The 27,760-nt window shown below is 39.9% G+C and overlaps 2 protein-coding genes across 2 annotated transcripts in view; one reads left to right on the top strand and one right to left on the bottom strand.

Annotated features, from left to right (window-relative positions):
* Nucleotides 1–18,253, bottom strand: part of LOC141950919 (uncharacterized) — an 89,213-nt gene extending 70,960 nt beyond the window's left edge. The window contains exons 1-12 of the mRNA XM_074886424.1: nucleotides 18,217–18,253; nucleotides 16,462–16,622; nucleotides 14,858–14,928; nucleotides 12,689–12,854; nucleotides 11,579–11,716; nucleotides 10,544–10,733; nucleotides 9,385–9,512; nucleotides 6,028–6,131; nucleotides 4,342–4,507; nucleotides 2,733–2,915; nucleotides 2,039–2,191; nucleotides 790–934 (exon numbers count right to left, since the gene is read on the bottom strand). Of these exons, the coding sequence (XP_074742525.1) occupies nucleotides 790–934; nucleotides 2,039–2,191; nucleotides 2,733–2,915; nucleotides 4,342–4,507; nucleotides 6,028–6,131; nucleotides 9,385–9,512; nucleotides 10,544–10,733; nucleotides 11,579–11,716; nucleotides 12,689–12,854; nucleotides 14,858–14,928; nucleotides 16,462–16,473 (1,456 nt within the window). The 5' untranslated portion in view covers nucleotides 16,474–16,622; nucleotides 18,217–18,253. The remainder of the gene's footprint in view (nucleotides 1–789; nucleotides 935–2,038; nucleotides 2,192–2,732; nucleotides 2,916–4,341; nucleotides 4,508–6,027; nucleotides 6,132–9,384; nucleotides 9,513–10,543; nucleotides 10,734–11,578; nucleotides 11,717–12,688; nucleotides 12,855–14,857; nucleotides 14,929–16,461; nucleotides 16,623–18,216) is intronic.
* CLEC16A (C-type lectin domain containing 16A) overlaps nucleotides 1–27,760 on the top strand; it is a 376,293-nt gene that overhangs the window by 260,691 nt on the left and 87,842 nt on the right. The window lies entirely within an intron of this gene.

The raw sequence follows: 27,760 nt of genomic DNA, 5'->3' as shown, positions 1-27,760 counted from the left end.
TACACTGTTAGCCAGCTATTACACATTTGGATATATGATTAACACCCTTCACAAAGTCCTTTTCACAACATTCCTAACACAACACATCCCAGTTCCCACATTTTGCTTTTCACCTAGCCTTGATGCTAACTGCAGGAAGCCTTGAAGTTCCTAGGTATCTTAAATCATCTAAACGAAAATCAACAGCCCTTTCTTTGCAGTCTTCGGATCTGCTTAGTTTCTGTCTAACACTGTCTTTAAAATACTGTGATGAATATTAAAAACATATCAAAACCGATGTAAAATAACCGTAAAAGAGGACAGTACTAAAGCCAGAACATGGTAGAAAATCCTTATAACAAATATTAGTATTACATCAAGTAAATGAACAGTAAATGTGGAATTTAGAAGCATTAAAAAGGCAATTAAGAAATAGTTTACACCTGCCACTTGCTTCTTTCTCAACAAAACATAATTTGCAGTTATCCATTTGTATTTCTAATGGACTAAACATCAAAATGGTTCCATATTTCTCTTTCTTACTTAGCATTTCATTAGCACTCAACTAATGAAATGTTGCCAGTAGAGGGAACTAATTTTGTGAAGTCACACCTTAGTGACTATTACTGAAGCAACAGTATCACAATTCCACTACAAAATGTGGCAACCATACAATCTTTAAAAACAACCTATAGAGTATTAAGATTAAATAAAAATTGATATAGATTGATACCATTACACCTGCAAAGTAAATGTTACATTGAAGTATCCTTTCGGAATGTGTAAGACTTCAGTAGTTGCTTGGCTAACCTTGACTGGATGTTTCTTTCAGCAAAGTCTTTTGTACTTGTTTAAATAACTCTTCATGTGGACATTTCATTGCTATATAATAAGCAGCAATCCTTATTTCCACATCTTCGCTGGTTGCTTGATACAGCGGAACTAATACAGCATTCTAAGAGAACAAGATAACCAAAAAAGATAATTATGAGTTACTCCCCTAGAACACCTCAGAAATGCACTTTCAGCTGCAGGTGGGTTTTCCTTTCTGAAAGGGATAACGACTGCTTTATACCTGACAAAGTCACTTCACGCAACACGTATACAAATGTATGTATATATTCTCTATACTACCTTACCCACAACTTTCCAGAACAAACTGAACATTACTTCTGGTCTCAATCAAAGGGTAGGCCTGTAACAAATTTATTCTGTTCAATACTTCCCTGGTATCACCAAATATGAGTTGTCTGGTGAACTGTGAGGAATTAAGACATTGGTGACTGATACCAGTAACATTTCTGTAGCATTTAATACCCCCAGTCCACCCACAGGGTGTCAGTTTAGCAGTTCATTTTCTAGACAACGATGGGGCGTATGACGACATACCGGCTTCATACTTTCGACAGGTCTAAGGAGCAACACCAAGCTTCATAACTACAGAACAAGCAGATTACATCAATCCATGCTGTGATTAAATTTTAAAAATCCATAGAAAATGCTTCTCCAAGTGCAAGTCCACGTGGAACCTCTCATTCTTCTGGAGCAGGAGTGCCAGCTTTGCCCACACTAGCACTTCTGGCTTTGCCATTCTTTTTAGTATCGAGTTATTTGAGATAAATAAATTTTGTCTTTTCTTCTGTTAAAACATCAACAAAACGTTCTATGACAGTGTACTGCCAATCACAACAAGCTTCTCACATTAATACTTTGCATTTCAGAGAATGACACAGAGGAACAGACTATAGGAAAAATCAAGTACTGCAGGTTTTCAGCCATAACCCACAGAGACATAAACCACCCAACTGAAGTAACTTTTTAAGTCGTCATAAACATTACCTCAGTCACTGGATATGTTACCTCAACTATAGCAAAGCACATTATAGGTCTGTTCATCGGGGTGGTCCCACCAACGTATCCACTAGCAGAGGAGCTCTGCTGGAAGACACGTTCCCACTTGTTCCTTATTTCTTGCATGTTTCATAACTATTGCAGAAAGTCAAAACTCTAGGACAGTGCCAGGAAGCCATCAGTCACCTGCTGGCAATAAAGCACTTACCCTGACAGAACAGGGAATGCGCCTGAAGGCCTGGATAGCAGCTAGACGAATTTCAATCGGATTACTTTTCAGGGAAGCACACAAACTCAAAACAGGAGCTAGTGAAGCTGCTGCCATTCCCGCATTTCCAATGGCTTTTAACACCAGTTGCATCTGTAAATACAAAGCAACGTAGAATAAAAACTTCTTCGCATGTTGTCAGCTGTACATGAAATTTTATTGCATTAACATTTTTTGTGCAAAATTCTCTGTTTAAAATGATCACTGATCATTGGGGGGTTTACTGCAGCCCCTATTGTACCATCTATATTCTGGCTTTAGTCTGAGGACAAGACTCTCATGAGTATGCATGGCTGTTCTTATGCCATGTAACACTTGTAAGTAAAATCTGGCTTAGACCTGGTGGAGTACAAAATCATTTAAAGAAAATTGCATTGCAATGGAAAAGCAGAAGTCATGGATTTGATGCACAGTAAAGGTTTCTCAAGTACTTTGATACTTTGTCCCTTTTGATCTTTTGACCTTTTAGTGATTCAACACAGAGTTCTGAACACAATAACCAATTTAAAATAATAATTTGTCAACAGATGCTTTCTGGAAATCCACTGAATGACATTTTCATTAAACAAGTTCTAGATCATAAAGGGGATAGAAAAGTAAAGCATTATATCATATGCTCCCGTATGACTGATACTTTGCTGAGTCGTTCTGAATCTTGCACAGTACAGTTTCCTCCCAGAAATTTCCCAAGAGTCCTCATCACACTCTGCACAGCAGGTACACCACCACAGGAATTGTAAGCTGAACAAAATCTATGTAAGAGAGCAGTTACTCCTAAGAAGCAGCTCTGGCTTGCTCCCGGTGACTCCAGCAAAGGCTGTAAACAAGCACAAAAAGAACAGGGTGTTTCAGAAAAGTCATTCTCATGATTACTGTAACACACCATAGAAAATAAATGTATCAAAACATTTACATACCAAAACTCAACCTCAACAATGCATATTTTCAAACAGCCCTTAAAGGATTTAAAGAAACAAACAAGGACACCCCTGCAGGGATATAGTGGAAAATTCTTCTATGTTCACATGTAAACACACAAGCTAAAATTAGTGTCAACGTGATACAGACCTCAGTTCTTTTCACAAGAAATCATGCCCTGCCTGCTTAGGAAGGAGTGTGAAAACAAATCTAAACTACTTTCCAGGACCCTCAAAATAGTAAAACCCTCACCATTACACAGTTTCTTTAAGTCCCACCTCAATACTTAGCAAAAAGCACTGACAGCTCAGTAAGTCATGGACAGTTTACTCATTTTTAGAATGAAAATTAGTTTTTCTGTCCCATAAACCTGCAAATTCCAAATTTCTGTATCCTCTGAAGCAAGCCTGTTACTGTTGAAAATCCCACCACTGCAACCAATGTTTGCGAAGCCCAAATGGACTCAAGATGAACTATTTCATGCAGATACTGTGGAAAGCCTGCTAACACTGAGAGCTGTCTTTTGTAGTCCTGGTTGGAACCTGTATGATTTGGAACAGCAGGTTGTGATATACTCCACAAGATTCTCCATGGCTGATCAATGGCTCATGAGCTAAGCAGGCATAATATTTTACTTAATTAGTGAAATATTCTTAATGGCTTATTTAAGCTACAAGACTATCTATGATTTTACCACCCAAAACACTGCAGCTTCACAAAAAAAGTAGCAAGTCCAACTTCACATTTCAAGAGCATGACAGATTACACTGTATAAACTCAACAGAACAACAGATCTTTAAAGGAAAAATATACTATAAAATGGAGCCAGTATTAATCTGCATACAATTAATTTAGTTAAGAAAAATGGCAGAAGCTGCAATAGTGCTGCATATACAAAGGACTGAAATGTCTCCAGGTGCTAAGTACAAAGCTTGTAAGGGACTAAAATGGAGAATAAAGCTCTCTATACACCACAGGGAGTAGCTGCAACAGCATAATTCTCCTCACACTGACCTGACCTTGAACCTCAAAACTAATTAGCCCAAACCAGTCTCTGGAATCCACAGGGTACTTTACACTTCTTTTTTTTTTTTTTTTTTTTTTTTTTAAAGTCTCTAGGCTACAAATGCAAATCAAGCTCTGCTGACCAAACATGATTGCATTCTCTTTTGGAATCTAGATTAAAATAGCCACTAGTTTCATCAACAAAATTACCTGGACATGCAGAGTTTTGTATAAATCTGTGAAAAAGACTATTACTGTAAAATACAAAAATTATGAGGCAGCTAGATTGATGATAAAAAGAAAAAACAACATCCACTCACAGCAAGAGATTCAATCATGCCTGAGGTGGGTTTAGGAATGAATGAAAATGACCAGAAGAAATACTCCACTTTGTCTTCCTCAACTTCTCCAGAAGCTATAATTTCTTTCATTAGGACAACACATGCCTCTGTAGCACAAGATGGGAGAGCATCTATTAGTGGCTGCCTGTAACACAACAACAAAGTACAGCAAATCTAAAATGACCAGAATACTCCAGAATCAAATAACAAACACATTGAGGTTGGGCTTCTTTCAAGATAACTAAAAGTCCACCAGCTTAGCAAATGCCAGATTCCATAGAAATCAAGACTATCCTTTGGTTTAGTGACCTTACAGAAACATGCCTCAGCCAAGATGTGATGAAGTGTACTGGTGTTTCAAAAACTGTATGTAACCAGGCTTTTAGGAAAATATTCTGTTGCTTTCTCTGAAAATGAAGCCAAAACATATCCCAAGTTTGACTTCTAAAGACTGAGGTACCTTAAAGCACTGATTTGTATTTAAGGTGGGTTTTTTTCATTTCACCAATAAAAAATGAAAATAATAAAACGGAATTGACTATCTTTTACTTCATGTGCTTTTTTAGGTCTTATCTAAGTGGAAAGGTTTCACCAGCATGACAGACAACACACATTTCAGCTCTTAAGAGTCCCTCTGTAAATATTCTGTACCAACCTCCTATACTGGTGGATGGACACTTTTGCATTAACTAGGAAGTAGTTAAACTAAACTGGGTAAAAGCACTTGCATCAAAGAGTAGTCTCCATGGGATTCTTTTTAGCTCCTAAAGTTAATAACCTCGTCCTGAGTAAAATGAGTCTAAAGTTAATATAGAAAGAGGCAAAGTAGTTTAAATTACTTTCTAATATTGAAAATATTAGCATGACTATTTGTCAAAAGGTGAGAATAATCCTAAACCGAAACAAAGTTTGCCCCTTTTGCATGAAGTAAAGTTTAAGATACTGTTATAAACATAAAACCTGGCATTAGATTAATTTCAAACAGGCTGATGACATTTTGTACTGAAACCAAGTAAAAAAATCTTTGTCTATACTTTTCAGAATACTGATTTTGGAGGGAGGAAAAAATGATATTGATTTTAATAATACTGGATTAGTAGTTCTGAAAGTTTCAAACCACTGGCTCAGAACTATTCCTGACTGCAGAGGTGTGGGGGCCTTGATCTTTAAAGCTGCAATTCTGTGGTTGGTATAAATCATCCTGAGATTAGGCTGCTACTGAAAGATGTAGCTCCACCATGTCCATACTCCCAGCCTAACATTTGTCTCCTCTCCCCCATGAGTACTAAGAGCACTGAAGGTACAGATCCAGGTAAGCTTTTTCATAACAAATGGCAGTAGATGCTTAAAACCAGCAGCATTGATTTCCATCTAAGCCATGACTCGAGTTTCCTGTTCACATTGTTCCTCAAACAGGAAGTCTGTCTGTGGGAATAGGCACGGGACAGGAAAGTCTATTTTGTACGCAACGTTCATTCAGTAAGGAGAGAATATCATCCTTCTGTCACATAAACAAGATCTGCAATACACATTCTTCCTTTAAAGTGCTCCAATTTTAAATCCAACATTTGGGCATGGATTTAGAACATGAATATATTTTAAATATTTACAAAACATTTCTTTCCTATATATATACTTTTAACGCAATTACTAAAAGGACCTTACCAGTTGTCTCTGCATTTAAACGAAGATCTTTGCCATAGAACTTTTAAGGCCTCAAGAGAAAGATGTCGAAGCTCAAAGACAAGAGTCATGAAAAGGTCTGCAGTCTGTAAGAGAGCGCAACAGCAAATGTTAATATTACAGCTGTGCAGAAACCAGCTTTAGAGAACAGAGCACAACAAAAGACTTTGGGTTATAGCAGCATTGCCACTGATTTACAGTGTAACCTGAGAGTAAAACCTCCTCCTTCTCTGTGCCCCTATCTTCCTTCCCTCCCTTGCTTTTCTCTTCAGGCTGCAAACTTACAAGAACACCCAACTAGGTAGTAACTAGCAATTAGAAATGCCTTATGAGAAAAGCAAATGGTGAGACCATGCCCTAAAGGTAAACTCATTTGGGTCTGACTGGGGTACAGGAGTTGGGCAGAATGAATCTGACATACTCTGACATACTCTTGCCCACACTGCTTAATGCATACACGGCCACATTCACCAGAGCTACCAATCCAGCATCAAAACCCAGACGGCGAAATGTAAATGCAGACCCCAGCAGAAGCTGTGTGACAGGCTTCCTTCTCGCAAGTGAGGGTCCCTTCTCCCCATCCCTTTGACCATTCTTTGTCAGTATGCAGCTTGTTCACTTAATGGTCCATTAGCCATTCTACATTCACATAGAAATTCAATCTTGTTTCATAATAGCATTAAAAAATTAAACAACTTTGCTTCCTTGGAAATGACAGTTTCCACCCCCATTTTCTCATCCCTTCACTGTTTTCCCTAGAGTTAGGGATTTTTTCTTCCATTTATTCTTGGTTTTGTGTCCTGAAAGAAATGCATAATCTTGCCTCATTCAGAGTCAAACAATAAAGGGACAAACAAGCTATACATGCGTAACAGCGGAGCTGTCTCCCAAGCAACGCTGTGGGCATTCCCACAACTTCTTTCCTGGCCCAAAGGACATTTTATTGGTTGGAATGAGGGATAATAAAGATCCCCTTTGAAATGTCTTGTCACACAGAAGGAACACCCTGAAACAGTGAAAATGGCTGACAACGAATCGAACCCTGTGCTGGGACAGGCATATGATGAATAATTCACCTCTTTTTTTAGGCAGCGGCACAGACAGCAGCCACTTGTGCTAATCTTAGTAATTTACAAAACAAATTTCCCACACATGAAGTCAGTGGGCCTCTTTGGAGACAGAAGTGACATCCCACTGTTACTGGGAAAAATCGTCTACCATTCTTTCAAAGACACTCAATTATGGGTGTTCAAAAGAAGGTAGGATTTGCAGAAAGTTTCTCAGGTCCACTGCAGTAGTTTCTTTTTTCAACAATTTCCAAGTGGTAAGTAGCCCTCTAGTCTGTTCCTAAATGCCATTACATACTGCTGTTACAATGACAGTCACATAGAATTAGGTTATTATCATACCCAAAGAGGTTGCTTTTAATCTACATTAGCAAGAACCGTTATGTTTAGGGCTCTTTTAGCTCTCTGTAGTCCCAATCTCCCTAGCATGCAGCTAAAATAGATGGCAGACTTGCTTATAACTCAGAGAGAGAAACCTATCCCAGATACCACCACCCAGAAAGGCCACCTGCTGCTTTCTCCTCAGCCCTCGCTGAGGTCTTTGTCAGGCTGTGATACCAGGTCAGAGTATGATCACCATTTAATAAGTTGGGAGTAACTGCTAGGGTTGTAATTTATCCTAGCTGACTGAAGTTGTTGTGACTGTGATCTTTCTCTACCCTGTGCCTTCGCCTTAAGTCTCACACCACACTAAACAAACACTTCCTTGTGCTCATTAATCTCAGCAAAGCTAAGAGAAAGGTGAATATACATAGTATATTAATTTCTAAACAAGCACCACTGGCCTGCAGAGTTGTAATCTGGCAGTGCACTCTTCCAGTCCCCATAAAGCCTGTACTCCATCTCCCAGTATCTGTGTGTCCCCCAGGGAATAGACAGGCAGAGTTTTTGTTCTTTGACATGGGACTTAACCTAGACAAAGAAGTGCTTTCTCCTAGGCTAGGTCTGAAGCAGTGTTAACATCACTTGTATCCACGTGCATTTACAGGAGAGATCACAGCCCCACTGCACAAGAAATAACCTTTCTCCAAAGCACAAGCAATCTAACAAGACATTAACATCAGAGGATAGGGAATATATCAGGAATGAGCTGACTAAACCCATCAGTGGCAAATTCATGGAGGCACCAAGGCTCAGTTCAGCGCTTTCCCCATTAGACCATACTTGTTTTCTAGTAATATCCTGACCACGAATGACTTAAACAAGAAGTGTGTTCTTCTATTTTCAAATTTATGGTTTTTTCATGTTGTTCTATATAGGAACTTCATTACTAGCAAGAACGACTCTATCTGAAGGATAATGGGATATGAAGTGCCCTGTCTTTTAGGCCATTGCCCTCAGTTCATCTCAGGTCAGCAGTGATTAAGCACCATCATCTGTCGATCATTCTGTATTGCATGTAACAGGTGTTCTTGATAATCTCTGAATTTCACAGAAAATAGGGATCTTCACTTCAAAGACAGTGACAAATACTAACTGATCCAGCTGTTGCCAGTATCAACAAAAATTACAAGACCTGTGTGAGCTAAGGAGACAGGCAGACCCTCAGCTAGAATGATGGTCATTATAGAAAAAAATTAAGCCACTGTATGTTCCATATGACCAGAATATTACACTCTATCTTAGCAATATTCAGCAATGAAAATGGTTTAGGTGAGAAGAGATTCCCCCTGGACCCAAGCAGCATCTCGACAAAACATGATGGTTATTACAAGAATTAATCAGAAGCACGTGGAACTGACCAGCCAAGATCTAGAGGCGAGGGTTTCACATGCAGACTGTTTTGAGGGGATGAGGCACCAGGAGAAGGACCACAGAACTCCAATAAAGAAGGAAGCAACAGCACTACCAGAGCTAGTATCCCACACTAAAGCTGTAGAAAAGGGTTTTTGCAATTAAGCATCAAAACCATCAGTGATAATCCAAACCAGACACTTTTTTTTTTTTTTTTCCCCCCCCCACAGCAAAATGAAAATTCAGAACATTTTCTTCCAGGTTAATTTAGAATACGGTTCAAAATTGGTTTTGCCCAATATTCAGGGACCATACGATGTTTTGACTCTTCTTCTCAGTTTGATTTATTGCTTATAGAGGAAAATGACACTTCAAAGCATTTTATCTTTCTATAATTCCACATTAAAAAATACCCAAAACAATGTAGGCTTCAGTATTTCAAAATTGCTGCTCTCCTAGTCACCTCCTATCTGTGTGGGAGAACTCTCAGACCACAAATGGTCTTACAAGGAAACGAACATTATATGTAAAAACTTACCTCAAAACTTGTACTATGTGCCAAGCAAAGCTTCCACACTAGTTCAGTTACTTCCCCTCCAGTGACCTCCCTCTCAGTTTCTTCCCTTTCATAGAGCATGCTGGTCACATACAGATCCTCATAGTCCACTGGAAAGACGTAAGGAAAAATCAGGTATCTGGTGGTTGCTGGCCATTTGCTATGTTTAAGCCTGAATTCTAGGGGAAAGTTTCTCTCTGAGCCTTTATTTCTACATGTTAGAATCTCTCTAGTCTCAGTAAAGCCATGGATGAATATGAATGCCTGCAGCCATGTTGAAATTAAGAACACAACAGAATAAAGGCCTAAAGACAAGTGTGACCTGAAAGAAAGAGCCAGAGAAACAAGACGAAGAAGATACGCATGAAAAAAGTCAATATGCCTCTTACAATGGCCCTGCTACTTTACATTCATTGCCCTTTCCAATTTTATCTAATCACTTGATCCGTTCCACACTTCAGTCTCCTAAAAACTCAACAGGAGATCTAGGTGCCAAGAAAAATAAATGGCTCGGCTCTTAACCTCTTCCTGAGGAAGAACCTTGTCATCTTATGTCAGCATAACTATAAACAAAAAGGGTCCTGGAAATTTGGATTTTCCTTTTAAAAAAACAAAACTAGAAGCAGACAAAAAATAGTACAAATTGTTTCTCAACATTTAGAGCTCAACTTTAAAATCTTTCCTCAGGCAAGCCTCCCACTGACTTCGGTAAAATCATTCTCCTACGGAGAAGCACACAAGAACAAAGAAGGAGCAAAAATTAAAACAGTTCTTAGTTCCATTAGGACTTGCATTTAAATAACTGCACTTGTACTCCATTTGTACACAAACTAGGAACTGTCCACAGACACAGAAAGGCTGATGCTCTGCATACAAGGGGGCTAGGTATGTAAAGTAGGTAAAAAGAAGTTGGCCATTACGGAATCTATCACTTCTGGAGACCCGCTCAGCTTCATTATAGCAGGCCCCAACTCCCAAAGAAGGGACAGCTCTCAGCAGTCCAGCCTGTGAAAACATCCACTTTCACATAGTTTAATACATTAAAGGAAATATCAGGTGCAGAGTTCTCACAGGCAAGACGCAGTCCCAAGACTTTTCTAGCAAATAAATTTACTTTATTTTAGCAGAAACATCATGTTACCTTTTTTGTACAGTGTCTCTGTTTCCACTTGAAAGAGTTTCAGTGAAGACTGTGTCTGCGTCTTTGCCCCGCTGCCCTTCTGAGAGAACAGTGCAAGAAGGTTGGACTCAGCACATTTGGCCTCTGCCAGGACTCCATCCTTAATGCTCTGAACACATTCCAGTTTGGAGGACAGGATCTGCTGCTCAGACTGAGAAGAACACACACTTCAGGTAAAGTCTTGACGACCAATGTCAGCCTACCCAATCCTTTTACTCCCAACTTCACAGAGGATTCCAGTTCTGTGATACAGGGTGAGTCTCTTGTCTAGACATTTGACAGCGCCCAGCCTGTGGAGGTTAATACTCTTTATTTGCAGTCTAATTTTTCCATCACTGAAATGCAACTGCTACTAACTTTCAACACCAAATGGTCTCAATTCATTTCAGTTCACAAAGCATCAGTGTTAAGCTCATCTTTTTGGTCAGCAGAGTTGAAAAAAAAGCAAAAGGCTGGTAAATTATGACTAGCTAGTACAATACAAGAAACAAGTAATATTCTCCTAATAAAACCAGCACAAAATATCAACATTGACTATATTTGCTGTGAACAGTGGAAAGCTGTAAGCTTAGATTTTAGAAAAGCTTCTATCTTTCCAAAGTTTTCTGCAAATAACATCCTTCTTTGTATAATGTACTTCTCTTATCCACATCTTTCTATTCCTCTCTTTCATGCTCTACTTTCAGTTTACCACTACACCATGTTTTAATGACAGAGTTTAATCCAGGCGCCTAATAACCTCTTGCATTTATACGATAATGTTCATCAACTACAATGCAAACCTGCACTGAAAACAAATTCTGTGAATGACAGGCATTGCAGGGACAATAATCATCATTTCTTTGCTAAGGATTCATCATTTCTTTGCTAAGAATTTGCTAAGGATTGGGCAGACACACACGAATATAACTGAGCATAAACAACTATTCAAAAATGTTTTCATTTGCATTATGACTCTTCAGAGTGGAAGGATCAGTGTCATTCCCCAACACCTACCGACATATGAGGAAGAACAACAGACTGCACAGATGTAAAACCAGAATACCGATGAGAACAGAGGTTTAAGTCCCTTGTCTTGATAAGAATAGGACCTTTTCGCTGATACCTGGTTGGACATATTCCCAGAACATCCACCTAATAACAAACATACAGGGTTGAATCACACATGCACACATACAATACGAGCAGCTATTATGGGCTGTTACAATTAATTTTAATAATTGTTTTGTTGTAATAACAACACAACAGAGATCTAAACTCTCCCTTGCAGGACACTGGTTTTGCCACAAAAGCCACGGACAGGCAAATTTTAAAAACCTTGGTCACACTTCATAATAGCCAGGGTTTGTTGATTTGTTTAATTTCAGTGTTATTCTGAATCAGATCATTTACAGATGTATGCTTTTTCATATAAGATTTTGTGGGTTTGCAGGGAAGCATTAAATCAGAAGAGCATTTCTACTCAGAAGAAATGTATTACATATGGGTGTCCCAAGCCTTATTGCAGAACATCTACTTGAGCACTGATATGTAGCAATGGCATGAGAATGAGTTAGTGTACACCATGCTGAAGGTCAGCCTAGAGATTGCTCCACACAACAGAAGTGCAGCCATTGAGGTATATCAGTTGCACTCATGCAAACACATGGGCAACACTGGGGTACCCTGGACTATTATTTCAGTGTAACAGCAGAACTTGAGTTTAAGTATCCAAAAAAAAAAATAATGCAAAGAGCCCTGAGAAGCTTCATCTTAAGGCCTCCTGAAATTAATGAAAAAAGTCATGATGAATAATCATGAATAATGAATACTGTACTTTCCCCAGAAAACAGGTAAAGCACAAGTCCTGGTGTTACAACTCTTCAGAGAAAATTCTGCAATACACAGCTTTTCCTCAGGTAACTAAGTAGTGAATTCCAACCCTCAACAAGAATGCAAATTATAGATAATTTCACAACATTCACTACAAAAAGTAATCAGACAACCACCACTGGCTGCTGACCAGTCACCAAGCAGCAAAAACCTTTAGTTACTTACAAAGGGAATAGACTTAATGTGTACAAGGGCTAACAGCCTCCCTAGAGCATGACTCTACCAACAGCTCACCTCTTCAACAACTGCACTAGCAATGGATGCTTGTGACGTCTGCAGGACACTGAGAATGCCTCGCTTTATGTTCAGTGCCCAGGTCTGTTCACTCCTCACAGGACAGAGCTTCAGAACTTTCCCATCATGGAAAGAAAAATGAAGAGGATGCTGTTCTAGTATTTTCCTGCAATAAAATAGTTTATAGTTTCTTGCTTCAAACAGCGGCTGCAAGTCAGTTTATGGCATTAAACTCAGATTTTCTGAACAGAGCTGTACCTCCACAATGGATCTATCTTATTCTGTATCACTATTCTTTATAGCAAGCCTCCATTCTTCATGAATTCACCCTGACCCTAAGAACCCTCAAACACCCCCCCCCCCCCCCCCCCCCAAACTAACCCTATCAAGATAATCACAGCATCTTTGACATAACTGTAATACTTAAAAGCCAACTCCTGGTAAATTGTTTACAAGTAATTACACTTAAGGGCAACGATTCTTGTTTAATGTAAGAGAGAAATTCCATTTTATGATTCAGGGTTCCTTCAGCATTGGTAAGCATGTCTCAGTTGCAAAGTAACTGCATGTACTCTTTATCATTCCTCTTCAGCTGTGATACACACAAGAACAACTGCTTTCCAATCAACCCCTCTCTTCCTGCTCTGCTAGGTGTACATACTTGGGCTCTATCTCAAAGTCATCCCCCAGTCTCTGTTGTCAGTCAACTCCCTGATTGCTTTTGGTATCCCAGATTGGGAGTACAGTGTTTAAGAGAGATCCCTTTTCAACATTGATTTTCACTGCTAATATAATGTACTTTAATCATATGTTTCCCCTCTAGATGGGGAAATATAAATCATCCAAATGAAAAATTCTACAGTAGCCCAATGGTCAGGTCCCATACAGGGAGATGCACAGTTCATCTGCACATTAACTGTGGAACTAACTGTTCATCTAATCAACCGGGTCATAGAGACAATGTAGGAGAAAAATTTTTAATGCACCAACACCTGGATAAAGTGTTTCCAGGAGAAAAGACTGTGCACATGGGATAAGGGTTTCTGAACTCCTAGACAACAGTGGCTGCTTTTGCTGCTATCTGTGGAAATTACATGCATGTTCAGAGGACAAGCTAGACCACTGTATATTCACAATAGGCTGAGGCAAATGCTAATAAGGTTCACTCATCTGAATAATTATTTTCAACAGCCAAGCTTCACTGAATGCTTTCTTTCCTACCTCTATTTTTTGTCTTCTCCGCCAAGAACAAGACACAGCTGCTCTTACCTCTATGAAAATCCTACAAATAATTTCACAGATGTGCCTGTCCTCTGATTTGAACTGATACCACTACCTGTGCTGTGAAACACAAAGCTCTTCCTGATTAAAGCAACACATTTACTCCAAACTTGGAGTAAACTTTTTGACCCTTTGAATTGAGTCAGTTACCTCAGTTCTCAGTGTTGTTTAAAGGCTGAGAATCCAAGTGGCAGGACAAAGAGGAAGATTACAAGGCTGAGCTTAATCAGACAACAGAACTGCTTTTTTTCTGAAGAAGCATCAGCTCTCTGGGAAAACACCAGACCACCACAGTTTGAAGAGACCTTTTTGTATAGGCATCTTCACTAGGATCTATACCTTTGCAAGTCAGAGGGAAACACACCAACATATGTTATGAATGAGCTACTAAAAACAAAAACATAAAAGGAAGAAAATGACATTAGATGAATAAATACAGATTAAATATCCTGGAAGAAAAAAAACAACATTTTGCATCAGGAGGATCCTCCAAACCAAGAACTTCTGAAATGTATTTCAAAATTTAAGAGTCTGTACAAGTAACAACTGCAACTCACAAAACTAGTGAGCAATTCATACATGCTGCTAGACAGCTACAGGCCTGATAATTTGTACCCAGAACAGTTTTAATTGTCTACTCTCCAAGTGTTTTTACATACAAAGGGATGAAAATTAGGTTCAAAGAAACCTTTTTGAACAAAATGCCTCTCATTTTGCTGATGGTGCTCATATCTCCATTCTTGCTTTTTTAAAAAAAAACCACCAAAAACCAAACCCAACTAAAACTAAACGGAGTATGAAACAGAGTGAACAACGTCCAGTCAAGCCGCTGCAAAGCCATACAGCTTCAAAAAAACAAGAACTAGACTAGATTAGAAGTTTTTCTACCTTAGATTGTCCATTTCCTTCAGAGGTTCCTCTCTGGATACAAGATTTTTCTTAATCTGTACATCTTGCACCTAGGAGCAAAGGTTATAGAGCAACAAATATCATTGTCAATAGGAACTTGTGGACTTTGTCACATAAGAATATCTACACAGAATGTCACAGACTACGAAAAAAGGCTCAAAAAAGACTCAGTGTTGCAAGCAACACAACTGCATAGTCACATCTTCAGGTTGCATAACTGAGATGGTTTCCAGAAATTTCTTCTACAAAGTTTCAGTCACTATTAAATACATTTTATATGGCACTATTATATCCCTTTCATTTTCAAGCCAGAAGCAATTACCTACTCTGGGGTAAAGTAGGAGCCTGGATAAACCTAAGTTTTTTCTACTCCAGTTGAGAAGCAAAATGACTACCCATCTCAGTTGACTCTTGAGACTATACCAGGTAAAGTTCTCAGTGTTCAGTAGCCATTTCACAGCTTACTCTTACTGAATTCAGAGAAGAAAATGCATACTTAAGTTCATTTTGGAATTTCCTAAAGTACTTACAATTTGGCTGGTTGTGGTAAGGAAGAACTGTTCTCAAATGGTAGATCAAAAACGGTGGCTCTCCATCCCATTTTAAGTACAGCATAGAGTGCAACTTTTTCTTAATATTTTCTATTTATTTTTTGTAAAGACAAGCATTCAACTACATATTGTTTTGCCTATCTTAGGAGGCTTCAAATTAAGATAAAGAGCTAGAAGTTGTGGAATCCAGCCACTGATATCACAAGGCAGAAGAGAGTGATTCAATCTGAAGACAGTACTCAAATTCTCATTTTTCACCTAAAGTCAGGGGACCACTGACCAGCTAATTTTATCCATATGGCCATGTTAGGACAGGGATAACTATCCTATTCTTCACTGGCCTCATGTATATGTGTATATAGTACACAGATGTCAACCCCCCACAGAACCCATGAATTATCCCCTCTGTTAACCTGAAGGAAAACCAAGGCAGATGAGAGTTTATTTTCCATGCTCCCCCTGCTAAAGCACTGTAGTTCACAAACTGGCCTACAGCAGGGCTCACCCCAGGGAAAGGTCTGTAATTTGAAACTGCTCTGTTGCTCTTGTCACTGAGAGAGAGATCTCCTGTCGAAATCAATGGAGTGTTTGTTACAAGACTGAATTTTACACTGGGTTAGGAATGGCACCAATCCAGCATATCACACAAGTTTGTCAAGTTCTCTTTAAAACACTTGCTATTTTTAAATTACTGCCACAGATATGAAAGTGATTAAAAATAAGACAAGCTCCTTTCAAAGGGACTAGCTCCATTTCCAGTTCTGCAATTCATGTGACAAAACAGTGCAACGGTCATGTCACTTAGGAAAGAAAACAATGATTTGTTTAATTTGCCCTGTAAAACTGGCAAATACTGAATTTGAAGCTGCGTCGCATCAAAGCAATTCTGTAACTCTCATTATGAGATCCAGAAATAAACTCACTTTTAATTACAAGAAAAACAAGTGGTTTAAATGTAGCAGTAATCCCTAAGAAAGATACAGTTCCACGTCAGCTCATCCCCATCACTCAGATGATTTTGACAATACTCACTTTCAAAACCATCTGGCAGTTCCCCAATACCTCAATGATCACTGTGCTCTCCAGAGAGATGCCACTGCTTTTGTAAATACTTCCCTGCAGGAATGTGTTGGTGACTGCTGAATACCTGTAGCTGTATCTAGCGCTTTTGGGAAAGTACGATGCACTGTGTCCTAGGAAACAAACAAAAATATGGTTTTTAGTCTGTTAGGCTTCCCCTACCCCTATTTTTTTTCTACTTTTTAATATTTTGGCCACTGAAATCACCTAAACAAAGGGATGGATATTCAGAATGTTCCCTTCCCACTTGGACTTACAATTGGAAGAACGGGGTTTCTGAAAACACCCTGCAAGCTCCTGTATGGAAGGTAAAAAGAATTTCCCCTCTCTCCTACGCACATAACCTCACAATTTCCATTGAGGCAGGAATCTAATTTCCAAGAGCAGAAAAGGAATGCAATGCATTTACAGCATGATGCTTTTCTGACCCCTTTCAGAGAGCAGCAAAGCAGGACCTTTGGAAAAGCAAGATGAAAAAGATCTGCTGATGCATTCAGTGCTCTTCATGGCCATGCTGTGAGCTACACATATTCAGACAAATTAAATTACATGTTTTTTAAGAACTTTGGTTCTGAAAGCCTGCCCAAAAAGATTCAGGCTGAGGAAAAGAAAACAAGGGAAGACAAGGATTATTTATATTTGTATGAAGACATTGTAAGGACCTGGCAAGCATCCATGGATAGCACTGCCTTCTAGTAAATACAATGTCAGACACCCTCATGCGTGCTACATGGTCTCTGTACTCCTCTAATCAAAGGAGATTCTCTTCTAAACCAGATGATAAGAATTAACCCTGACAGGATGAGATCAGAGTCATAGTACCTTCAATACCTCACATTTTGGTGGCTGTGGTGTGTGAGATTATAACAAATAAGGTGTCCCTAAAAGATAAGACATCATGGTACAACCTTAACTGGGACCACTGAAGTGCACAAGAGGGAAAAATCAATGAAAATACTCTCCCTTCCTTTAGATGAAGAAGACAACACTGTGGCTCTCATAATACCAAGCTTCTTTTTCTCTGTCTCACAGCGGCACTGCAACACTCAAGAACTTTCAATGACAAAGCCACACAGAGATGAAGTAATGCTGAATAAATGAAGGGTCTCTGAGCCATACTGTCTGAGTAGGTAGCTAAGAGCCCAAGGCAAGATCTCCTCGGGAGTAGAATATCCATGTGCTCTCCCTTGTTGTTACAATGAAAAACACTTGCACATTCAAGTACCTGCTGGCAATGTAAATGAGACGCATACGTTACAAACTATACCTCAAGCCTTTAAATCAAACCTTTTCAGGTCAGTTCAATATCCTGTCTTCCCATCTGTCCCTCCTTTACAGAATGTAAGTTTTGTGCCTGCTTATACAGAAGGAGAAGTCCTTCATCACGCCTGTTTCAGTATGAAAGGAGCTAAAACTGGTTACTGGAAAAAAAGACACTCATACATGGCTGGGTTTTGTCCTGCACTGGTTTAGTAGTTTGCTTAGCTCTAACGTCCATGAGTTTTCTGAGTTCACAGAATGCAAACTTTAGGCAGGTCTGGGCCTGGTAAAGCTTAGTGGAACTTCTCCGCTACTTCCATGTATGCTGATCACTCTGACATAAGTATCATTCTTCTCACACAACATCCCTGCTGCAGAGAAGAAAGTTTTCAAATCCCTCCTTCCTTATCACATATGAGGCCTATATAACAGTCTTGTTTTACTCACCTACACACTCAGCAAAACAGGAAGGTCCATAACGTAAACTCTCCAAGGATCCTGCAATGACAAGTAAGATAATAGAAGAGCACTGAAAATTTGTGTACAGCTCAGGACAGACCTGCTGATTTTGAAATAACTGAAACCAAAGCATGACCCTTAAAAAAAAGAAAAAAAAAAAATCTATGAGTTTTGCTACCAAGTGTACGGGGACAAGTATTGCTCTTGCCCCTTTCCACAAATCTATACCACACAAGCACATACATAAAGGAATGACATGCCTTAGTGTATTTATTGAGGTAGGTATGGAAATGCAACAATACTATGGATTACCAAGTAAATTAAAGAAAAGGGGTTCTTAATCCAAGAAAGAAATACACATTTTATACACCACACTTCTTCACATCCATAGGTTTTTAATGTTATTGCAGTTAGGGAGAATTTATACTTAGCTAAGATTTTTATTGCACACAGCATTCAAGAAATCATAAGTACCATTTAAAGCAGAACAAGAGCAAGCTTTACTGCCCAAGAAAAACTTTTCCAGCACCAGCACACTAAGGAACACTTACACATCACAACTCAAGGGTGGCAGGTGGTTAAGACATCCTTTAACACTGGAGAGCCTGTTCTCCAACATGACTTTCATTCAGACTTTGACTGGGAGGGCAGCGAATTCAAGGGGATGCAGAACACACCTACTCCATACAAATGGATTTGCTTCAGATTCACATTGGCATCAACAGGGGAAACAGTTGGGGCTGCCACGTACAGAGCCTCCATTCCTTCTCTTCACTCTGTGCACACACATCTGCACAGTAAACAAGTAAGACTCTCACCCTACTGCTCTGACACTGAACAACCTTAAGTAAGTCTGGCAGAATTAGAGTCACCAGTTACCGCAAGCACTGCTAGACAACATGAAAGTCCATGATGAACTGGAGTTAAAAGTCTGTTTGCACAAAGAAGTTAAGCAACAGTGACATTTTTAGGGTATCTATTTCCTTTGCATCGCTGTGATTACAAGCATGATGGCTGGGCACTCCAAGGGCTAGACTGATATAAATCATGCTTCAGCACATGAAACAAAATCATTGCAGATTGCTTTCACCCCTAGCAAATACACAGATATTATGCTGAAGACTGGCCTGCTGGTCCCCATCTCTTGAGAACTTCTGTGATAAACCTAAGCTGAATTACAGGAATGTTGAGAGAGGAGCCCCATGATGGACACATGTGAGATGCACTTAAACACAGAGCACTTGTATGTAGCATAGTGAAAGAAAATGCTACGTTATTGATATATCATGTAATACATGTATTAAAAGCATTCAGCCCTAACTGGCCATAACTGATAAATCTTTCTTAAAAATAACTCCCACAAGACGTTCCATAGTAAGTATAATGGCCCCCAACCTCTATGCTACACTATATGCTAATGAACCTCCCTGTTAAGTGGTAACTAACATCCCTGTGTTGCTCAGCTTTGTCTCCCACTGGAGACAGAAGTTTAAAAAGCCTCTTTATTCCAGTTCTGTGCTTTTGGATGTTTTATATATGCCACACGCCTGAAGGAAATGCTCTTGTCAAATTACAACATTTAAAAATCCATGTTTATATTATTTATTGGAACCATATTTTCCATTCTCTTAATCCCTTTTTTTTGAAATGTCAAAATTATTGGCAGGAGGTAAGAAGGGAATTCACTGGCTTTGGAACAAAAATAAGAAAGTGTTTGTTTCTTTAGCACCCACTCAAGCTTATATGTATTTTTATTCCCAAGTTAAAATTTAAGTTTCTGCAGAGTAGAATTACATTTTTCTTGGAAAGGTCTTACCCCCACATTTATATTTTCCTCCCAAGAAATGCTCCTTTTTATTTTGCAGAACTAATTCTCTGTATGGAACTTCAGATTTTACCTTTAAAAAGTATGAATAACACATTATTTTCAAGCAAACGTGGTCTAGTGCTACAGATATCTGCAAAACTAGAAAACTTTCTAGCATAGAGAGACCAGGTCATGTAACATATGAGAATTATCACTCGACTATTAATTTTTATAAATATATCTATCTATACATAAAACATATGCACTGACTTTAACATTTCAAACACAGTGCACTTGGAGAGAAAGAAATACACTTCTCAATTTCACTGGGGAAAAAAATCACCCCTGAGTATCTAGTGGATCAGGTAAAAAAAGTGCTATCTAGCTCAGCCTCTAACAGTGGAAAAAGGCAGTGTTAAGTTAATGACTTTTAACAAAGAAACCAGTACAACTTACTCAAGAACCTTAAAATATATATGGTAAGACAAACTTGGAAAAGTCATCTCTGTCCTGTAGCATCAGATTTTTAAGATGTTGAGCACATCTCTCCAGGACCAGATGTAAGAGCTCTCTCAGCTCCCCTGGTTATACCTGAATGCTGTGCTCAGAATTTTTAAACATGCTTACCAGAGACAGTGTGGTAGGCTGAGCACCCTGGACAATCAAGACACTTTGTTAACTTTGCAAAGGTGCCCAAATTTAGAATTTTTGCTTATTGCTTTGTTCTTAAATTTTCTTCCATTTACATTTTCTTCCATAGTTTATTTTCGTCTAGAAACAGCATGCACTTATCTCTTTTCAGTAGCCAAGACTGACAAAGGACCACATCATTGACATTTCATGATCTATTCACACTTTTCAGAGTCCTTCATCTGCCAAATACCAAAGCGAGCACAATTTTAGAACATGACACTAACATGTTATTTCCAGGTGACATAATGAATTGACTGGCACAACCTCACTGTTCCTGTTGCTTTCCCCAGTAATGCTGAAGGAATATGCACTATTTAACTGCACTCCTTCGGGCAGGATGCCCTCCCACCTGCCCACTACCACCCAGAAAGCTCAGTAAAGTGTATTGCTACACTACACTGAAAAGCAAGACAAAACTGCTACAAGAATTACTGCAAACCTACAAGTTGTAACATAATTTACAGCATCTCAGAAGTTTTGCTAGTGAGATCATTCCCTAGCAGAAGTATTTCACATTGAGAGAGATCAATCTTTGCAGAGGAAAAAGTTTCTTCTACTTACTCCCTGAAGCTCCTGCCACAACAGCACAGAGTAAAATGATGGCATGCAGTCCCATGGCCATCGAAATCACCTCCTCAGCCCAGAAGTTAACAAAACCACATCAGTTCTCCTCTCAAAGGCACCTCTGAGCAAGGCAATGAAAGAAAATTTCCTTCACAAAGCAGGAGCTCACTATTTCAACTCCCCTCTTCCAAACAGAGGAGGGGCTTTGGCAAGGCAGCAGGCAGAGGGGAGGGGGCACGCGTGTAGCAAGGGGGAGAGAGAGATAGACACATTTATCCAATCTCTAACAGCATTTCAGCCTTTTTGCAAAAAAAGAGAGAGAAGTTAACCTATTAGAAATTCCACAAAACTGCAAGGAAAAGAAATCAAGTATATGGCATCACAATATAGCAAATGCTCTGAGCAATCCCACACAGTAAGTTTAAAATAGATAAATAAATTTTAAAATCACCCTAGCAATCATTCTGTGATTCAAAAAATGCACAGGATGAAAGCAAAAGCTCTGGGGCTGAAGGCAAGGTGTTTCCATTGGGTGCAAGCAAGTTATGGGAGGCAGCTCATGCCTTCAACCAAAGACCCAAACCTAAGATGGATGAAATTGTGTGTAAATACACAAAACCACTAAACTACAGTCCTTCTGGTTGCAATCAGGCTTTTACATAGGGCTTCCAGGATTCACTGAACTTGTGATAAAGACCTTCCACTCCTGCTTGAAGGAGATTCACCACCTACCTCCTGTTGTACTGACTCATTCTTCTAGAACTGGGGTTCTCATCAAAGGTTTATCTTCTCCTACTGCCATGTCTTAACCTGCTGCTCTGGTTTACCCTGAGCTACTGTTTACTTCAAACCAGATTCACAAGTAGAAATCATAGACAACAATCCCAGTCACTGATACTACTCTCCCCCACTGTTCATGTTGTCACAGCCTCTTGCCTGAACTTACTTTCTCCATCAAGTAACATTTGCTCAGTTCAATATGCTTACGAATTTTACTTAAAGGGAAAGCAACTTTTGACATGTGCTTTGCATAGATTATTGACCAAAGATGAGAGCAAGCAAGTCTAAAGAGTTAATAAAATATTCCATGATGAAAGCTGGGCCACTCTTATCAAAATCCCAGCTCTACCAAATGCCAAACTCTGGGACAGCTCAGGTCTGAAACTGAATTTAAAAAATCTTACAGATTTCATACAGCAGCCCAGATTTCCTGTGATCAACCCAAAGTGGTAACTGAGAAAGCCTTCTTCTGTCTCCACTGTGATTTTTCAGAATATTCTCATTTTGAAACTGCTTCAGAGATTTCATTGTGAAAATCTTGCGACTTGCTGGGTTTGCCGTTTTTACACTGCTGAATTACTCAGTCTTGTATTCATTCTAATTTTTCATTTTAAGATTACAGCTCATCCAGGAATAGTACATTAGCCTGCAGTCATTCAGCTCTTGGTCTACTATCAGCAATATGGATAGAAACAGGTATGTTAATAGCCGGGCATGAATATAAAAACATGATGAATTTACTAGAAAATTACTATATTGCAACAATTCTTTTCTTGAATCACTACTGCTGCCAGTTCTCCAAGTAGTCTGACTTTTAACTCTTTATATAGCAAGATTTTTCAACATATTTCACATAGCTATTGCAAAATAACTTAAAAGCATAAAGCTTATACTGAAGTCAGGGGAAATATCAAAATCAGAATTAGAGGGAATTTCTGCCTTATCATGACTCTCCTAAGAACCACACAGCCCAACAAGTTACAAGCAGTGTTTGTGTGCTGAGCATTTGTAGCCCTACCTTCATACTAATGCATTTGACACTTTATAGTAAGTTTTCCACTTAGTTTATGTCAGCCTCATGTATGGCACCAATTCTGGAGTCAGCAGAGTACATAAATAGGTGCTTAATTTTAAGCATAAACACACCCCAAAAATTAAGCATGTGCTCAAATCTAAATGCTTTCTTGGAACAAGGCCGTTCTATTAGTCATTTTATCCCCTACTCAAACACCAGAAGCTCTTTCAGAAACCTTTTTGTCTCTAAATAGATACTTTCCTTATACCACTGTGGGCGGATTTCTCATTTAAAAAAAAAAAAAAATTACTCAAATTTTCTCTTTCAGTTACATTTTTAATTTTTACCGAGAATAATTCATGCAGGTCACAGGCAACTCTTCCCACAAGGAAGCAGCCTTAGGAAAGAGGGTGGCCAGGAAAGGTTGTATGAACTATGCTGGGAGACAGTCTGTGCCCAAAGTCCTTGAAACAGAACAGGGTCTAATCAGATGGACCAAAAATGTCAGTCCTTTTCACAAGGCTGCGGCACACTAGATTTTGGGATGCCTCAGAACTGCTGCACATGTGCAGACCACCAACACTGCTTGTATGTCTTACCATGTGCCAAGAGAGCATCTAAGAGGTTACACAACAGGCATCACACTAAGAAAACTGGACTCTTCTGATGAGATTTTTGACAGGGTGCCATAGTGTTTAGTAAGGACATATTTTATAGCTTTAAGACAAATACTTAGCTACAGATATTAGTATTTCAATCACAATTTCTAGAGTAACAACATTTTCACGCAAAAATAGTCATGTGTCATAGAAGAAGGGTTCTCTTTAAGGATTAGCAAACAAACTTTCTCAAAAGATTCAAGAGGGAGCAAGTTTTCACTTGTAAACACTGGACATCAATGCAGTTATATACACACTTAATTTCAAGCACAATCAATCTTGTTAAATGTAAAGGATCAAATACAGACACACAACACATGCTTGAGCAGAGTTAACAGACATTCAAATGTCTGTAAAACAGAGCAGCAGCTATTCAGAAGTTTCCATCAGAACTCACCAGTGATCCCGGTGTCTGAGAACTGGACAGGCCCAGCTTCAGACATCAGCACAACGTGAGCGTGGCCGAGTCTCTCCCTTTCTGATACCAAACTGAGGATCAACAACTGGTAATAACACTGTGAGACACAGACTGAATACTGACATAGAAGATCCATGCAAAAAAAACCAGATATGGTGAATTTCTATGTAAAAACATTAATTACAGAATGGGCTACATGACAATACATTAAAAGATTCACAAATCAGGCCCACACTCAAACTCAGATTCAGGCTGTAATCCCAAGGTATGTTACACATGGAAAGGACTACTGAAACAAAGAGGCTCGAGGATCTGGGCTTTAGCTTGGAAAAAGAAAACAGAATTCAGTGTTACTTGGTAACTACATCTAATTTTCTATTTTGTTCAAATTGTCCTGCTCTGCTTTTTCAGTTACAGCTGTAAATCACACTTTCCAAAATAATCAAATTTGCATTTTAATTTCAAGCTTTAGCTTTGCAGCTTCCCATTTCTTAGAGAAGAAACGATATTAATAAAAAAGAAGAAAAATATCTTACTGTAGGTGTATGAGCACATTCAAGAATTTATAAATCTGAGCTTGCTTGAATCTTGACAATTTCATAGACTACAGAACAAAGAAAGTCACAAACAAAACTCCAGGGCTTTTTTGTCAAAAATATTTCAAATAGTTTTTTTCAGTATATCACAGATTTTGGGCCCTTTGTGTTGAAACTTCTAATCTAGGAATTAAATGCCTGATTTGCAGTAGATTCTTAAATGCATGCTGAAGCCAAATCTTTAAGATAAAACAAAGCATAACATTAGTGTCCTGGGTACCTGACTATCTCCACTCATTTGAGTAGGTTGGTAAGCACAGAATGCAGTCCAAGACTGAAAAACAACCTCAACACCTTTTAAGCATTTTTTTCCTACCTCCCCCAAAAGGAGATTTTTCTAAAAAAATCAAAACACCACCCCCAAAGCAGGCAAAGAATCTCCCAAAGAGAAAATTCCACCATGATGCTGTCCTAGATAAAATATGGAAGAAAATCAGGCACATGTGCTGCAAACACACTTTAATGACACACAGGAGACGAACAATGGCAGTAAGTCTGAGAAAATATTAATCCACTTTGATAGATATTGTACTCAAGTTTGCAAATTTAATCAAAAATGCCATCTAACAGACAACAGGGTAAGGATATCCATGGACACCTGAAAACGCTACACAGTATTGGCAAGAACATCTGAGCTTTAAAAAAAGGGTAAAGTCTGTTCTATAAAGGCCCCAGAAGTTCTTTTACACTAATATTACCATAAAACTCACGTTTAACCCCAACAGCCAAAAGCGGGAGGAAGGTGCCGCCGGCCCTGGCTCCCGCCTCGCGCCTCCAAGCGCCAACGCCTGCGGGCCCGTCGCCCTCCCGTGATGGCGGCAGCGCCCTCAGCGCCCGCCCCGCGTCGGGGCCGAGCAGCGCCCGGTTCCACCGGCCCGTCCTTACAATCGTGCAGTGTCCTGACGGGTTGTACTCGTCCCGGAGCCCATAACGAGATCTGAAAAGACGCCCGCCGCCGCGGGCCGCGGCCGGGCAGACCCTCACACAGCGGGCCGCCTCCGCGGGCAGAGCTGAGGGGAAGGGGTTGCACGCACATTATTTCCCTGGGAAGAAAAAGCCGCAAAACCGAGACACACTCTGAAACACGCGCGTTTCTCAGGCCGTTTACTAAGAGGAGATCAAGCGACGAAGGGGCCAAGCGCCTTCCCCAGAGCAGTGGCAGCGCGCGGCGGCGGTCGCTGCCCCTACGCGCCCTCTCCACAGACCGACCCCAGACGCGCCCCTCACCCGGCGCCGGCCGCTGCCCCGGGGCGCAGAGGCGACGCCGAGGAACCCGCCGCACGGCGGAGGCGAGAAAGCGCCCTGGAGAAGGGGGGAAATGTGAGGCGAGACGGCCGCGGCCCGGCCCGGGGCGAGGGGCAGCAGCCCCCGGCGGCCCCGCCGCCCTCCGCGCGGGAGCGCCCCCTGGCGCCGCAGCGAGGGCCGGCCGGGCCCGGCAAGGGCCGAGCAGGGTAAATGGCGGCCTCGGCGCCCCGGAGCGGGGTGTCGGCCCGGGCGCGGAGCCTGCTGCGCGTCAGGGCCCGGGTTTGGCTCTTCACCATCAAATACATATATACGTTTATTATCCCGGAGTGAAAGAGTCTTCAGCGCTCTTTTGTGAAGAACGAGGGCACCTTCTGAAGCACTAGTTGCCAAGACACAGAGCGAGCGGGGCCAGCTCAGGGTAGCACGCCAGGAGAAAGGGCTTCAGAGCCTTCCTGGAGCAAGAGATGGAAACTACTTTGGGTTTGTCGTCTTCTTCTCTGCCCCGCACTGCTCTTGTGAAAGCCCTGATGTCACATTCAAAGGCGCCATGGCTTTAGGTCCCAGAGCAGCAGCTGTCATACACCCCGTTAATGCAATAATCCTCAGGAGCTCACTGAAACTGGTTTTTTTTTTTGTTTTGTTACAAAGACCAAGATGTTGTATGAAGCAAAACAGCCAACCACAAAAGGACTTTGAAAAAGCCTCCCACTCACTTGGGGTTTATTCTACAGTTGAGCACAATTATGTTTAGCATCTCCAGACCACAGAGGCACCTGTTCAAACAGACACTAGATTTTCAGATTCTTAAACAAACAAAAAATATTCCTAACAATCAATTACATGTGGTAATAAGCACTTCCTTTGAAATCAGCAGGTTTCACCATGTACTTTTTGGAGTCCTGTTTTGAAAAACTATTAAGACACTCATCAGAGAATTTACTTCTATACTGTATTCATGTCCAGCACATCATATATGAGGGTATTCACCTCACAAAAATACATTAAAAGTCATCCTAAAGATAATGAATTTGTATCACGTTGCAGGATCTTATAAAGAAAATAGGAACACAAAGGTTAGTTTGCTGTAAAATACAATTCACTTGGACTATAAACACTTCACACCTTTGTCACAGTACTTGCACTTCTCAGTTTTTATTCCTAGGATGACAGTGTATTACTCACCTTGTGCTGCTCAGTTATGAAGAACAATTAACTGCGTTTAAGTACACAAATCAACTCATTTCTTCAAAAAATAACTTGTGGTTATACTGTCAGAAGTGCTTTCACAAACACTGCAATAAATAGCACCTTTTTGAAACCACTCTGCTCTTGCTTAACAACTCCCTCTTGTAAGGCTATCAGCTGCTTTTTACTTGTTTTAACACCTTTTATTTTAGAGCCTCTTTGCATGCCAAAACACATGTTATTTCCTTCTGGCTAGAGCCTCATCAGAATGAACTCCGTTTGAACATTGTGCTAGTTCCATCAATTAAAAATAGAAGTTGAATGGAAATAACACTGTCAAAGTGTAGCAGAAAACAATGGCATCCTGGAAAGCTAATGATAGTGAGGGTAGGGGAAGGCTTCACCCAAATTTGTCATGTGAGGCTGGAGGATTTCAGGTGGTGTGTGCCCCTTCCTTACTTATTTGAGGAAATAGCATGAGCATGTAAAGACAACATGTCACTTCTGTATCTACCAGTGGAAAAGCTTTCTTCACAACTCAACTTATTAACAAATTAACCAAAAAGTTGC

This window comes from Strix uralensis, chromosome 16 (assembly GCF_047716275.1).
Source record: "Strix uralensis isolate ZFMK-TIS-50842 chromosome 16, bStrUra1, whole genome shotgun sequence".
NCBI lineage: Eukaryota > Metazoa > Chordata > Aves > Strigiformes > Strigidae > Strix > Strix uralensis.
This window is presented reverse-complemented; position numbering and strand designations above follow the sequence as displayed.